At 47.5% G+C, this 15,641-nt stretch overlaps 1 protein-coding gene across 6 annotated transcripts in view; it reads right to left on the reverse strand.

Moving 5' to 3' along the window:
• The window catches only part of TFAP2B (transcription factor AP-2 beta), a 77,665-nt gene extending 62,420 nt beyond the window's left edge, over nt 1-15,245 (reverse strand). For 2 of the 6 annotated variants that reach the window (XM_053285175.1, XM_053285171.1), the window contains exons 1-3: nt 11,753-11,996; nt 10,176-10,634; nt 1,813-1,873 (exon numbers count right to left, since the gene is read on the reverse strand). In XM_053285175.1, the coding sequence (XP_053141150.1) occupies nt 1,813-1,873; nt 10,176-10,634; nt 11,753-11,779 (547 nt within the window). In that variant the 5' untranslated portion in view covers nt 11,780-11,996. Of the gene's footprint in view, nt 1-1,812; nt 1,874-10,175; nt 10,635-11,752; nt 11,997-15,073 lie in introns of those variants that run through there. The other 4 variants (XM_053285170.1, XM_053285172.1, XM_053285173.1 and 1 more) reach the window with 4 other exon arrangements.
• Nucleotides 15,246-15,641: the final 396 nt, after the last annotated feature.

The following is a 15,641-nucleotide window of genomic DNA, read 5'->3' on the forward strand; positions in this document are numbered from 1 at the left end:
CTATTTATATACCGCTTTTCAACAAAAGCTTCCAAAGCGGTTTACATAGAGAAATAAATAAATACACAAATAAGATGTAATAAAAGGCACACGTCTTTCCCCTTCCAATATATCCAACTTAAGTATTTCACTCCAAGTCAATTCCTTAGTTAACAAGGAGCTTTTCTGCCTCTAGGTGCATAGAAATAGATATTCGGAAGTCAATGCCGCCCCGAGGAACTTACTACTAAGTAAATACTTGTGATCAGACCTTTGGGATAGAACTCCTTCCTATGAATAACTCAAGCCGTAAAAATAGGGACTACCGTTTAGTGAGCAGAAAAGCCACTATTACCAAGCACAATCTTGTTTTGTTCAAAAACTGAATCTCGAAACAACTCCTTAGAGATAATTCAAGATACCTCTCTCGCCTTCCCTGTATTTGTTGAGTAGGGACTGTTTCATGTCTATTGCCCTAGTGCAGTAATAATCCGGAGTCTTCAAGGGGCTGTCAGATAAATACAAACGGGGGTGGGGGTGTGTGTGAAGCAGCTGCCATACGCCCAAAATGAGTTATTGTAATTACATTTAATTAGTTTAATTAGTTAATTATTTTGCTTACAGCTGTACAAGAGATTGCAAACATTTGTTAATATCACATTCCCTTTAACAGTATGGGGCGAAGCTACACTTACACTAAATCATGTATGCGTGTGTAGGGTAGGTTTGTTTTTTTTAAATGGAGCATGCGTGATTTTAGCGGGGGCCCCCCCCATATTTTCTTCCTTGACATGTGTTTCCCCACTCGCTCTCTCATACACGGTCAGAGAAAACAATTTTGCGGGATGCAAACTACGCACAAGGCAAAACCCGATCCCACACATATCCTACAGTCCCACTGAGTCAATAGAATTCACTCCTAAATTAAGTGTGCATAAGATTGCAGCCCTAAAGATCGTAGATCAATCCGCAGCAAGGAAAAAAACAAGGGAGGTTGGGGTGAGCAGGCAGCCTCCGCATTCTAACTGCTATAGGATCTAGAGATTTATTTTTGCTATGCCTAAAAGAGTAGGGAGGGAAAACAAAGCAAGAAAGTAACGGGCAACTGGACTTCTTTCAATGAAGAATTGAGCTGAGTGGAAAATGGCACCGCTGGTTAAAGTGCAGCATAAGACAACCTTTCATCCCACACCAAGGACTGGGAAGCAAGCTTCCCATTCTTTGCGCTTAGCACCCGCATCCTACTCCCGTATATGGAATCCAATGCCCTAGGTGTCCAGGGTCCCTGCAGTTAAAAATCAACGCTCCAGCCCCATACATAGTTATTGGGAAATAAGTCTGAGTACAATGGGTCTTCTTCCTCCCAAATAAGCGTGAACAGGATTACAGCCTAAGGCTGCGACCCTAAACAAACACGCTTGGGAAGAAGCCCAATTGCACTGAGCGACGTTTCCTTTGCAGGAAGCATTCACAGGCGTGGAAGCACAGAGACCTTCTTCTTAAGACCCCTAGTTTCAGTTCAATTGGAAGTAAATGCAATTGCTTACAGATTATACATAGATGTGTACAAGAGAGACACAAAACAGAGTGGGAGAATCAAACCTTGCTTCAGAGCCCCTCTTAAAAAAAACAAACCCCTATCTTTATCCATTCCCTTCAGTGTTTTTCCCCCCCTTATCTCGTGTCTAAACCCCCCTCCCCTTCAACCCACTCCTATTTACATTCATTTAGCCCCTTTGGAATCGGTGGGGCTGATTCTGAATACTGTTCATATTGCCTTTGAAAAAGGACTCCCAGATAATGACACACATTCTGCTGAAATGTTTTCCATACCTTTTTTGATGACAGACTGGTCCAACAAGTTCATGCCGCTGTTATTGGCATCTTCTACTGACTACGAATACAAATAAAAAAGAAACAAAAGAAAAAAGAATCACTATTCAAATTGACTGGATATTAGGGGGAAAGAACGTACATATATATCACGTCAGTCCAGGAACTAGAATTCCGGTTATTTCCATTTATATTAATTCACTGGGGAAAGGCAGGTTCTTCTTATTAAATCGACAGGGAAATGAAGCTCTCCCAAATTAAAGGACCTAATAGAAAGAGGTGCAAAACATCTGGGCGTTTTTCCTTTGTTATTAAAAGATGCACACAAGCCACTGATAACCCACAGACTCCCCCCCCCCCTTCCCTCAAGCTTTTTATTCCTTTCTCTGGTAGCCCGGTAAGACAGTTAACATCTGCAAGATCAGCTAGGGCAGGAGACAAATGAGGACGATTAACACCTGGATCCTGTGCGTGTTTACCTGCAAGTAAGACTAGCTTCTGAGTAAACAAGCCGAGAAATGGTCTACACAGAATACGAGCGACCACTCAACCTAGGCTCTGCAGGTCTACTCAGAAGTCAGTCCCACGGTGTCCAACAGCCAGGTTACTTTTCCTCTTGTAAAAAGAGAGGCAGACTTGAGTCGAGGTCACACCTTTTCGTCAGGTCAGGGTGTTTGGTTGGCTTTCGAGCTCGATTTTGGCCAGTGATCCAAGAAGTTTACCTAGGTCCGGCCACGCTTAGGACTGCAACTTTAATTACAGGCTTGCCGGCCGGGTGGCAGCAGGCGCGCGCACACACCCCTGTGCTGGCCAAAGGCCTGGCTTCCAGGCACGAACCACTCACCTGTCTGGAGAGGAGAAAGTGCAACTTCCATTTACTGCCAGGGCTAACCTTGGGGCGGGGAGGTGGGGGGGGGGAGGAGAAAGAGGCTTTGTGTAGGTGTGGGCTGGGGGCAATCGTCCACAGACACAATTATAGGCACTTCGACCCGATTGTCAGACAAAGGTAATCCCGCCTCTGAGCCCACCGCGACTCCTTCCTCTCCCCCAGCTAGGTGCCAGCCCTGTTGTGGTGGCTGTATCAATTGTCAACAATTGAGCTGTGTCCCTAGGAAAGCTTCCCTGCGAGCAAGTGGCCCTCTTCATCCCGCAGGAGGCATAGGATCGGTCGCAGAGGGGTGTCGCTATAATTGAGCGGATGGGTTCAAAGAACCCAGGGCCCCGGCTCCTGAGGGCCCCCCAGCTCCACCCTTCCCTATTTTCTTCATAATCTCCCTCACTCTGGGGCTGCTGGAGAACAGGCGGACATGGGCCCCCTCGCCCCTAGCTAGGCCTCTGCGGTTGTGCAATCCGGAGCCTCTCAAGGGAAACTTGGGGCAGGGCGGTTGGGCAGCCTGATCTTACTCAGGCGGACTCGCAAGGAAGGCCTAGGAAGTTCGAGTTCTGGGAAAGAGCAGAAGGGTGGAGAGAGGGGTAAACTGGGTTTGCAGCACGCCCGCTTCAGACTGCTAGTGGGGTTTTTGCATGACTGGATGCGCTTCCCTTCAACGAGAACCGTCGGGATCGTTCCCTGCCCATAGAAAGCTAGCATGCCAGCAGCTCGAAGGTGGCCAGAACCTAAGGGGTATACTCGTGAGTCAAATGGGCCATAAGCCAGAATTCGGCTTTTTAAAAGCCAAATCTGGCCACCTAGGCGTCGAAGTAAAACCTCTCTCCCTGCTTGCTGTGGGGATTTATTTTCTGAGGGCATGGGAGTTACTCCCAAGGAAGTGTGCATGGGATCGCGGCCTTATCGCCACCACCCCCACTCCCATTGTAAAGCGAATGACGGACTCTCTGCCAAACGTCGCATTGAATAGAAATGTCCTCGCAAACTTGAAAGGAGAGAAGGGAGTCCCGCCTCCCAGCAATTAATCCTCCCCCTCATACAGTGGAATCACTTCTTTGAATCCCCTTCCTCCAATCTCAAACTGGCCCTCTTTCTGTTTACCCGAAAGCCTTTGTTTACCTTCTTTCTTTGTTAGCAACAACGGCTATGTGCGAAGGGAAAGAAAAATAAATTTCCATAGTATATAACAGAGAGATGATACAGAAAAAGAAAACAAAAAACAAAATGCATTCTGCTACCTTTCTCTATTCACAGCCCCCGCCCCCATGTGAAATCAGAGTACTTGTGTTGAAGTCAATGTAAATGGCCATCTTATTGGAATCATGATTTGGGACAGGGTGTTTGAAGAAAAAGCAGACAGGCTGCAATTTACCTAGGGGAGGGAGCCCTACTGAACTTCCTTGCAGCTAAATATGGCCAGGACAGAGCTGTAAGGGACGCGTTTCCTTAGAGCAAGAATTATTGATCTGGACGATCTCGGGTTTCCCAGCCAGCCTGCTTAGAACGGCAGCCCGCGACGTCTGACTCAATTCAACGGTTTTCTGCCTAAGTGGGTCAGACTATCTCAGTCACTTACACACTGGCACCCTCGTTCTAAAGCGCTTATTTGGTCTAGTAGCTCTAAAATGGACAGAATCCCCAGTAAAGTGCCCCAGATCCCAGCCAGAAAAATAAGCAAAGGGCATCTCAACAAATCGAAGATAAATAGTGCATTAAGCAATGCTCCTGGACCTTCACCACACCGGTATAGGAAGCCTCGCTGCCGTCTGAGAGGCTGAAATGCCATGCACACACTTACTCGGGAGTAAGCCTCATTCGAATCAATGAGACTCGTTTCCGAGAAAGCACACATAGGCTCGCAGTGTAAACCAAGAAGCCTCTTTTGCAATATATCCGAAGCCAGAAATAACAGAAGTGCTTGCAGTACCATCTCCTACGTCTTTGGAGAGGACATTCGCAAGATCCCTCGAAAAAGTTCCTCAGTATCTCTGGTAAACGCTTAAAAACAGAAGAAGAGCCCTAGTCCACGAATCTGTTGTCAGAAGATGCCACACAGGGACGCTCACAAGCAGGTCATGAAGGTAGCAACCTTCCCCTGTTGGCTGTTCCCGGTATCCAAAGATATACTGCTTCTCAGTGTGGAGGTTCTGTCTAGCTGTCAAGGCTAATACTTATTGATAGGTGCAAGGAATGTGAACGATAAGGAACTACCCCCCCCCCCCCACACACACACACAAACAATCTCTAGGTAGCCTTTTCAGAGGTGAGGAGGATTCCAATCCGCTTTAGCGCGTGTGTGTATGGGGCGGGGGAGGGGAATCTTATTAATCCGGATTTACCACCGGGAGGGTGCGATCCTGCTCTTGTGGCGTCTGTCTGGTGCTGTTAACTTAGGCGTAGGAACGGTGTGCGGTGCTACTCCTGGAGACATGTTTCTCGCACCCTTCGCTCGCCTCATCACCAGCAACGTGGCTGAGCTGTTGTAGTTAATGAGAAGAGTCTTGTCTGATTTTCGATCTAATTACGGCCGCCTGCTGGGTTTTTGTACAGGATATTCGCGCAGCATGCTGGCAGTTAATAGTCACAGAGAGGATCGTAAAGATTTAATTAGGGCTGCATGCGGAAACGGGGGAGAGAGAGAGAGAGAGAGAAAACACACACACACACACACATACACAACTCAGACTTTTAATTACTAGGCTTCTTTAGTTAAAAGTGATACCAGGGGTTACTTTATAAGAGACTCGGGGGTTTTGGAGTGCAACTTCACTTCTTATCCCCAGCGCCTGTCAGAGGAGGCTGTGGCAGGGAGGGGGCGGAGAAGGAGGAGGGCGCGATTGCGGGGTGGGTGGGGGGAGAACTGGCCTTGGACGTTCTCTGCCATAAACTACACAAATTTGGAGGCTTAAAAAACAACAACGCCCTAACACACTAATCGTCACCTGACTCGCCGACAGTAATAAATTGAAGGGGTAGGGGAGGAAAACAAACATAACCTGGGACGTCATACTTCAATTCTAAACTGATTTACTCAGGAGAAATTCCAATTGATTTCAATGAGACTACCCAACCAGTTATCGCGGCGATCTTCAGCACATGACGCCCAAGTCAGTACCATTGATTTGAAGGGAATTATTTTCGCGTAAACCTGTACTACTAAATATACTTATTGGAAAGAAACTCTATGGGCTTTCATTCCAGTAAAGATGTTTAAGACTGCATAGCAAATATGCTTTGTATCTGGTGTAATTGCCTACAGGACTTCTGCTTCAGAAATTATTACTGAAGATTTTCTTGATGCAAATCTGATCCACAATCCAATTAAGGTGAAGCTGTCTATGGAAAAGGCGGCAATATTATAAATTCCCAATAAAAGTCTCAGTTCTGATCCACATAATTTTCAAATAATGTATTGATTTCTAAATTTGATTTTAGTTATATTTACTTTTTACGATGGCCAAATCTAAAACCAAATATTCTGCTTCACGGAATTGTAGATCTGATTTCCTGTGAACCACTGAATATACTTGATAAAAGAATAACCGTGTTGTTTCTTTAAATAAATTACATCAATATTAACCCATAATATATCACCGAGAGAATGAAGAATTAAGATATATCACACGTGTTATCATGAACACGCTGGTTTCATTCTTAATTAGAGATAGTGTACAACTACTTATATATTAATGCCATACATACGTGCATACATCATAATTATCTCTCCATCGATCTTTCCATCTAATCTTAATTTATGAAGGAAATTAAGAAGCAACCAATTTCTTATCATCTACCTGATAGCTTAGTTACATAGGGTCGCACATTAATTACATATATACACTTAGCGTATTAAGTGTTATATATGTCCAGTCTAATAACAGATAACGATTGTTAATCATTTATAAACCACTTCTGTGAAAAGCGTTTTGCAGTGATGCTTTTTCACAAGGAAATTCAACAAATAAATTAATAATCAACTGTTCATATCTGTCTAGGTCTAGTAAATGTCATTAATTCAGTCAAGAAAAGTGTCAATTTTAAGTAAAGGTGGTGCATATATCACAGTTAAGTATAACCTCTTAAAATACACCATGGAGAGCACATAGGCATATATAAAAGGATTACTCAGAAATAAACAGGGGTTGCTTGGCAGTCTTGTCCCCTTCTAACAATGTTTACAACCAGATCCTAAGCACAGTGGCCACGATCCAACCACAGATTTCGCAGTTTCACAGATTTACCTTACGTTGATTTCAGTGGGAGACATTCATGTATGTGCTCACATCTCTCTCACTGAAGTTCATTTCGATTTAATCTGTATCCTGAATAATATGTACTAGTAGGCAATCAAACCCTGATCCCATCCACAGCCCGAGTGGGCAACTTGTCTGGCATTACTGACTGACATCCTGTCTAAATTACTCAATTACTACTCAGGAGTTATTCTAAAGGACTCCTACATTTCAACAGGGCCGCCTCTATTATATTTCGTCAGGAAGCCAGCCACTGTCTTTAGTGGCGCCGTGACTCTAGACATTTTTCCTGGAAAGAAGACCTGCTGATTTTTTCAGCAGAAAGTAAATTCCAGCAAAACATGGCCGGGACGAACTTTTAAGGATCATCCGGAAATCGTCCGATGCAGCTCTTCGTTCATGACAACTCACATCTCCCTCTGCCCGCCACCTTTGCTAGGGCTATGCATGGAGAGGGCTGTGAACTGTCTCTGTAATGCATCACCCACCCACCCTCTGCACATGCTTGGGAGTAACCCTGGAGGGCCTGCTTCAGAGTCCTCCTGCATAGGTTTGGGCTGCACGTACCCAAGTGCCAAAATGTGACACCCCAGGACAGAAAGATGTTTACAATAATAGAAACCTCTCCAGTTACAGCACTGAATTCTATCCACGGACAATGGCTTCCACGTGGCTTCCATCTGTATTTTTAGAATTCTCTATTTTCTCCCCAATTTCTTTCCGTCTCTTCTTGCCCTGCTTCCTTCGGTCACAGTCAAACACATCCCTGTCTCGCCAACAGCCAAGCAACATTTCCTTTCTGAACTTTCTCCCTTCTTCCAGAAACGAAACAAAACAGCTCCCCTATAGTTTCGGGACATTATGGAGAAATTGCTCGATTGCGAGGTATACTCGATTATTTTTTAACCTAGACTAATACCTAATCACAAAGAAAAGTTGGAAAGGACAAGACAAGTTTGGGTGGCAACCATCCTGGGAAACTGTTGGGAAACTTACTTCAAGTTAACACAACAAACTTGCCCATCTCAGTCTCTCTACCTGCCCCTTTGATTTTCCAAGCTTCCAAAATATTCACATTACTCACAAAGCAAAGTTATTTAACCGTTGTCAGTCAGGTACCTTTAAAGGGGTGCTTTCTCGCCTTTGGGGGATGGGATACGGTGACAATGATTACTATAGATTGTTTTAAAAATAAAATAAAATGGCCCTTGTAGGCAAATGAAAGCCTTTCTGGGCTCCAGGCTGTGGGTTTTTCATTTCTTTTTTTAAAAGGTAGTGCAATGTGAACATTTCCCTTTGCTTCGGAATTCCCTTCAGAGGGGACGGTTCCAAATGACGGCCTGGCTTCCTCTATCTGAATGTGGATCCCAAGATCGCCTTCATCCACCCAGCCCCGATCCTCTTTTAAATCTTGGACATCCTCTAGCCAGCTAGTTACTCGCTAGAAGCACTCAGTCGCTCTGTTTGGTTAAGGGCCATAACGAGAGAGTCGTTTTAATGAAGGATCAGGCCTTCTCATCTGGTCTCTCTCGTGACACGAACAGCTTGCGTCATGCACATAAACACCGAATTCCTCGGAATCTGACGCCGCACGCCCCCCGCCGCCGCCGAGTTCATGAAGGCGAGTCAACACATACCGGCGGGGGAAAAAAGAATACGTTTTAACCCTCGCTGCTCCCACATGCTTTCGTGTCATTGGAGAGCGTCTAACAAAACCCTCCTGCAAATCAATGTATCTCTTAGGCCTTCTCTTTCCCTTTGGTTTATATTCGACACCCTTTTGTTTGGGTGTGTGTGTGTGTGTGTGTGTGTGTGTGTGTTTTAAAGGGAAAACAAACTTTCTTGTGAATATTGGCAAATTGGCTCGGAATGAATTAAAATCACAGATTAGTGCGACAGAAAGAGCTGGTCCTATTCTGAGGTCCCGAGTCTCCAGTGCAAAAGACAATCAAAGCCCTTCAGGGGCAAGCGGGGTGTGTGTGTGTGTGTGTGTGTGTGTGTGTGTGTGTGTGTGTGTGTGTGTGTGTGAAGCATCTGGGTCGAAAAGTCAGCCCATCCGCTTGCAGGGGCGGGTGCAAGAGGCTCCCCCCTGACTCTCACTAACTATGTGCCATTCTTCGCCAGCGGCAGCTCTTTTTCCATTACAAGCTTCACGAGGCTTTTGTCTTAAACGAAATTCCTAGCACGTGATCGGTTGCCTCCCGAACTGGAAAGACAGGGACCGGGAAACTAACGGCGCCATCCAGGCCCCTGAAACGCCTTTTGTTGTGTTTGTCCGAAGTAATTGGACAGCGAGTGCCTAGTGTGAGTGGACTCGTGTTCCCGACCCTCTGCCTGAAACATTTCTCCAGCCAGGGGACGGGTGTCTGTGCGTCCCTGTGTGTCATGGACTCACTCTGGCATGACTTCCTAACAGGAGGTGTGAGGGAGGAAGAGCAAAAGTTTGGGTCTCCTCCCCTTTGGAAACTCTCCAGAACCGATTCTCCAAGAGACAGGGCCCTTCCCTTCGTCCAGGCTCCAAAAAGCATCAGCTCTACCCAGCCATAGCAGGACTTACACCAAGAGGTGCACCTTGGTAATTTTGGAGCCTGGACCTAAAGGCCTTTGGAGGCCTTCCGCCGCAAGTTAAGCATCATTTTAAAAACATATAGGTTCTTGAGGGCACAAATCATACCACCCAGGACAGACTAAAGAGGATTTGGGGGTCCCTAGGGGGTGTGGAGACCCTGGACTTCGGCCAGAAGTCCAGGGGTAAGAGCGTCTCTGACTTATACCCCAGTGAAACATTCTTAAGAATTAAGCACCGTATCCAGGCTCTGGGTCTAGGGTGCAGCGGATCTAAGTCTGTAGAAACCTCCGGCTACAATCCACAGCCAATTGAGGCTCCTTATCCTCCGCGGGACAGGAAGTGGGTCCGTTTTAAGTAGGCCTAACTCCCAAATGCATGCACTACCGAATGGCAGAGTAACATATGGCGAGCTGTTTCCAAAGGCCCCGGTTGGCTAGGCGGACAACCCAACCACCCAGCAGCTGGGACGGAGCCTGAATTCCGAAGCAGATCTAAAGTGGGTGTAGATCCTAGGCACAACGGGTGGATTCTGTGCGCGGCTTCCCAGCGGATCAGCTGGCAGAGGTTCAGTGCCCTCTAAAGCCGCAGGTGTCGGCAGCACACAACACACACACACACACACACACACACAGGTCCTTCGCAAGCAGCTTACCTGCACGTCCTCCATGCCGGGGTGCCCGATGCCGTGGAGAGAGAGCGCGTCGCCCATGCCGGAATCCAGGCCATGATGGGCCGAGTGGAGCAGGACGTCTGGCCGCCTGACCGAGTGGTAGTCCCTCCGGGGGTCCAGTCCCGAGAGCTGCGGCAGAGAAGCGCGAGGCTGGGGCAGCAGCGAGCCGGCTTCGGAGCCCACCTCTTGCCTCTGCCTTTGTCCCCAAGGGTGCTGCTGGGGCTGGTGCAGAGGGTTCAGGGAGTAGGGGTCATTGACATGGGAGTAAGGGTCCTGGCTTTGGTGGTAAGGAAGAGGCTGGTAGGGTGGCGGGAAGTAGGGTGGCTGGAAATCCGAGGACGGGGTGTGAGACAGCGGAGGGGCGCTGGAGTAAGGTCCCTGCGAGACCGAGCCCAGCTGGGAGAGCCGGGAGCTGTGGCTGGGCACGCCATCGTGCCGGTCCTAGGGCGAAGCACAACACAGGGAGAGAGAGAGGGGTGGGGGGGGGGGAAGAGAAAGAAAGGCTGTTTTTAAAGACATCCGTTCCACGACTAAAAAGGGAAACAATACATTACAATCTACACAGTGAGAGGACTCGCTTGTGTTCAGCCTGCAGATCCCATTTCTTAGCAACCGCGTTTGATTTCTCTTTGGGTTCGCGTAAAATCCAAGGAGGGTTAACAAACCAGACCTATTCCTGCTTAAGGTGCAAAACGCCCCTGCATTCTGTGATAAAGTGACAATACCATTCAAATCTCCTCGATGGAAAGGAATTGAGTTAAAAAGCCACTAATTGCAGGACTAAGAGGTGAATGTCTTCACACCTTCTTTGGGGTCCCCCTGAATAGCCTTACAGCACGAACCGATTTAAACTTATTGGACCATTCCTCGCTTTAGGAAGAGCTCTTTGATTCAGACAAATAAAGAAACCTCTCAACTCGTTGTTGTTGTTTTACTGAGGGATCATCAGAACTAGAAAGTTGCTATTGCAGAGAAAGTTGTCGAGGAAAGGAACGGAAACAATATTATTCAAGTTAAAACAGAAATCAAAAGCGAAAGGGAAACACTACGCCATGCAGCTGCTTCTGTTCCGATTTAATTTGATTCCCCCCAAATCTGACTCGATTCTGTTAGCGGAAAATGTTAAATGATTTAAAAAGTGCTGGGGGGTTATATTAAACAGAGGGTCTTAAAGCATACTTCAGCATTATAAAAATAAAATGTAGATAAATGTGACTCCGAGTAATGGACTCCATCCGAAATGAAGCTGTAATTCTAGACACACACACCAGACCAAAAAGTGTAGATAAAATCCCCAACAGCAATGTCGCTTACAACAAAACAAAACAAAAACTTTCCTCTCTTTTCTTCCCCCCCTCCCCACCCCCCTAACTCAGCCGGAGAACACACAATGCAAAATGGAGAAGCAGCTGCAAGCTTCCTCCAATTATTGTGCTAAATTACCAAGCCAAAGGCGTTCGGAGAGAGAGAAGGAGGGAGTGGAGATAGAGAACGCGAGAGAAAGGGTGGGAGGGGGGGGGCACCTGGCAATTTTCAAACACAACATGGACCCAACTCACCATGGCGGAGTAAGTGTGGACTAACATCTGGAAATTAAAAAAAAAGTCTTGAAGCAGGTAAAAATAAAATAATAGAAGAATAATAACGAGAGGGGAAGTCTCAAGGAGATCTGCAACGGAACGTGGTGCGCCCAGGAGAACAGCTGGAGGTATTTCCGAGTCTATCCATCAAAACAAAAATGGGGGGGGACCCAGTGCCCCCCAAACGTGATTGAGGAGCTCGCTCTCTCGCTCGATCTTTGAAAAAGCCCCCTTTTGCTGGCCCCCCCTCCCCGCCCTTTGAGCTTCCAAAGGCAATCCTCTTCAACCCAAGGCGAGCTTCAGACTGCTCCGGTGCCCCCTTCTCCTTTTCCTTCCCTACACCGCCTCATAATAATTGATATTCATGACTATTAATATTACACGACTACTTTAAAGGGAGAATGCAGGACCAAATGGAGCGTGAAGGCTTTGCAGGCAGCTCGAGAGCTCCCCTAGTATTGTAAATGACGTTCATTCAGTGGAGAATTACTAGATGTAATCAGACGAGGGGGCTGGCAGAGGCAGAGTTGGGGGAGAGGGAGAGGGAAGGGACAAAAAAAAAGTTGAGCAAGGAAGAGGCATAACTTCAATTAACTCGAGCAGAGGAAGACGTGTAAACGAGGCACTGCTGATTTGGAGCAAGGAAGTGATCTGGAGCAATGCTCGAGGCGAAAGAGGGGAGGGGGAAATCATATTTCCTTCTTTTACATTTAATTATACATTCCAAATACGAAAGAAAATCGATTGCCCTCGGTGCTTTTGTTCTAATTTTTAAAGCAAATAATAAAAAGGGCTTCTCTAATCCTAGCATTTTTTTTAAAAAGGCAGCCAATGCGATTTGTTTGTTTACAGTAGTAATTAAGCACTTTAAAAAATAAACCCTGCCAGTATTCCAGGCTCTCCTCGTTTGGGAAAGCGACACAGAAAAGGGTGCCGAGCAGTTGGGTCCTACTGAGGCTGCCATGACAGCTCTTAACATTTTCCTCTGGCGGTGCCAAAAAAGCGCCCGATTTTCACCTAGATGTAAAATGTATGAGATAAATTTGAAAGGATACCAAATTTATGGTATCTAGGCAAAGCCAAGGGCGATAGAAAACCTTTTTGATGTTTCAAGAACCCGTTCGACCGGCCTGACTGCCATTTCAGTTAAAGTTCAACTGAACGGTCCTTCTAGGTACACTCTCACTTTGCCGAGCTCCGCGCCCCCCCTCCCAACTTTTGTTTTAGGAGAAACGTCACTTTAAAACAGTTTTATGATACGAAAGTCTGAGCGGAATCGGCGTGGGGGGGCGCCCATCAGAAATATTCTGAGCAGCAGCTTAGAAGGATCCCCTATAATTTAGCAATTACTCTTGGAGAGAAATTTTTCTTTTTTAAACAAATCGAGATTGCTGCCAGGGGAGCGCTCGGTCAAAAGGTACCCGCAGGATTCGAAAGGATAATGCTCTTAGCAGCTTCCTGGTGCTGGGATTGTCCTTCTCGCTTTCGCAAGGACACGTCCCCAAAGTCCACCGACCAAGAATCTAGCAGGCGAAAAACTGAGCCAGACAAAACACAACAACGAGTGGGGAAGGTAGCCCTTTGGCAAGCGGCAACTTAAGGCTCTCCTGTAAGCCACGTTACCGAAGGAGAGGAAACCAGCCTCAGTGTGGTCTTTAGAGGGGCAGGATTCGGAGGCAGCCTTCTCTCCCCCCCCCGCCCCAATAAGCACAGAAGTGGCTGAATCTGAACATTGCATTGAAGGGGTCGTGCTTTAAAACGAGAGGAAAAGCCGAGAGGAGAGAGAGAGGGAAACTTTGTGGGCTGGAGAACCGGGGCAGACACGAGGAAGGCGCTCCAGCTCCGCACCCAGGGCTGGCTTGCGCTGGTGGCATCCAGTTGATCATTGCCCTGCCTGGCAGGAGCTTTGGAGCCCTGTCTTGGAAGTGGAAAGGGACCCCACACAGGCGCCCTGAGCGGCCGGCGCTCAAGGACTCGCCTGCGCCGACCTTCCGGGCTTGAAAGCGGCGCCAGGCGCTAGGCGGGCTGGGGAGAGGCGAGCGCGCGTCTGCCCCTCGGAAGTGAGCAACAAGGCCCTCCATCGCTCTCCCGCGGCCACAGCCTTGACCGATTCACTCGGCTCGTCCCCGCCCGGCAACGCCACGCTTGACTTTTTGTTCACTCGTCTGTGCACGGTCAACAACTTCGGCCAGAGGCGCCTGCTGGCCTCTTTCCCCCGCCCCGAGCCTCACTACAATAAAGGCAAGCGGAGGCTCGGAGAAGCCTGCCCAGGCGTGGTGGTGGCCGCACAGCCGATCTCCACCTTGCCTGCCTTCCACGGGCCCAAAGCTCACCCTGCCACCTCAAAGCAAAGCAAAGACCCAGCTCGGCAGCCTCCCGGAACCCGCTTTGGCGGGGACGGCTGGCGTGAGCCATCGGAAGCCGCTTTCTTCCGATTGAGAGCCATCCTCTCCCCTTGGAGTCCGTGCTCAAACTTGCGACCGATCTGAAGAGGGCTGGATGGCAGCGTGAAGAAGCCCTGCGATTCCTGTGCACAACATAGCGGGGACTCTCACAATGCATGCAACCCTCTCCAGATGCCCCAAATGCCACGCAGAGGGAATAAAGTCCGCGATCACGGCGGTGCCCCCAGTGTGGGGCTGCGTGTATGTGGAGCGGGTGCAGACCTCTGTCTAGTCCCGTGCATTGGTTGTACGCCGTAAGGAAGAGACCCACACAGAGTGGTCTCCGGCTTAGAAACGGGAAATAGGGGATGGAAATAAAAAGGAGAAAATTCAAGCTTATCCTATTCCATATTATGTTTCTTACACACACACACACACACACACACACACACACACACACACACACACACACACACACCAAGGATCCCCGCGCTCGGCATTAGGCTACATTTAATCGAATTACATCGACTTCCAGACCTAAACAAACTGCTGCGTTTAAGTTGCTTCCTGCCACCCACCCACCCCCACATGCGTTCTTTGATGTCTCAATCTCGTTTAACAGTTGCTTTCTTCTTTTAAAGAAGTTCCTCTTTGGACATCCCCGTTATAAAGCGAAGCGTTTAAAAGGCTCTTTGGGCGTGTGCGTGTGTGCCTGTCTAGCTGTGGGATCCCTTTCCAATCCTTTCCTGCATGTCTCTAAACGGGCTTGTGAGCGCTGGGTTGTGTGGATGTGTGTGTGTGTGTCTCTCTCTCTGTCCTTTCGAAATAAATCCGTACCTAAATGCAAGCTCTCTTGCCTAGTTGTTCTGTAGAGTCTTCTTTCCCCCTGAAAGAGGCATCTTATCTCTCGCCTTACCTCATAGATATCTTCATACTTGACATTTTCCACCAGTTTCCAGAGCATGATGGCGGGCTGTTCTCTAGGAGGTGAGTGCATTCATGTGAAGAGCAGATGTCTGGATTCTCAGTACTTCTCTGTCTGTAATGATCCATCTATAATTGGAAATGGGGGACAGACACCAAATCCGACGTTCCTCTCCCATCGCAACTTATATCTGTTGTCTGAAACAATAGGCTGGAGAAGTAAACCTCTGCCGGATAGGAAAAGCTTCCCCATCTACAGAGTTTATATAGAACACATAGACATATTGAACACACATATATTATGCATATAATTACTCACACACCCTCGATACACACACAAGTATATACTCTCTCTCTCTCTCTCTCTCTCTCTCTCTCTCTCTCTCTCTCTCTCACACACACACACACACACACATACCCAGATAAATATACTTGCGCACAAACACACACACACACACACACCCCTCACAGGACATATATTCCTACATATGTACATGTGTGTACCTGTGTGTATATGCATATACTTAAATAAGTAAAGGCTGATCGTGACTTTTTTGGAT

The sequence above is a fragment of the Hemicordylus capensis genome, chromosome 1, assembly GCF_027244095.1.
Source record: "Hemicordylus capensis ecotype Gifberg chromosome 1, rHemCap1.1.pri, whole genome shotgun sequence".
Lineage (NCBI taxonomy): Eukaryota > Metazoa > Chordata > Lepidosauria > Squamata > Cordylidae > Hemicordylus > Hemicordylus capensis.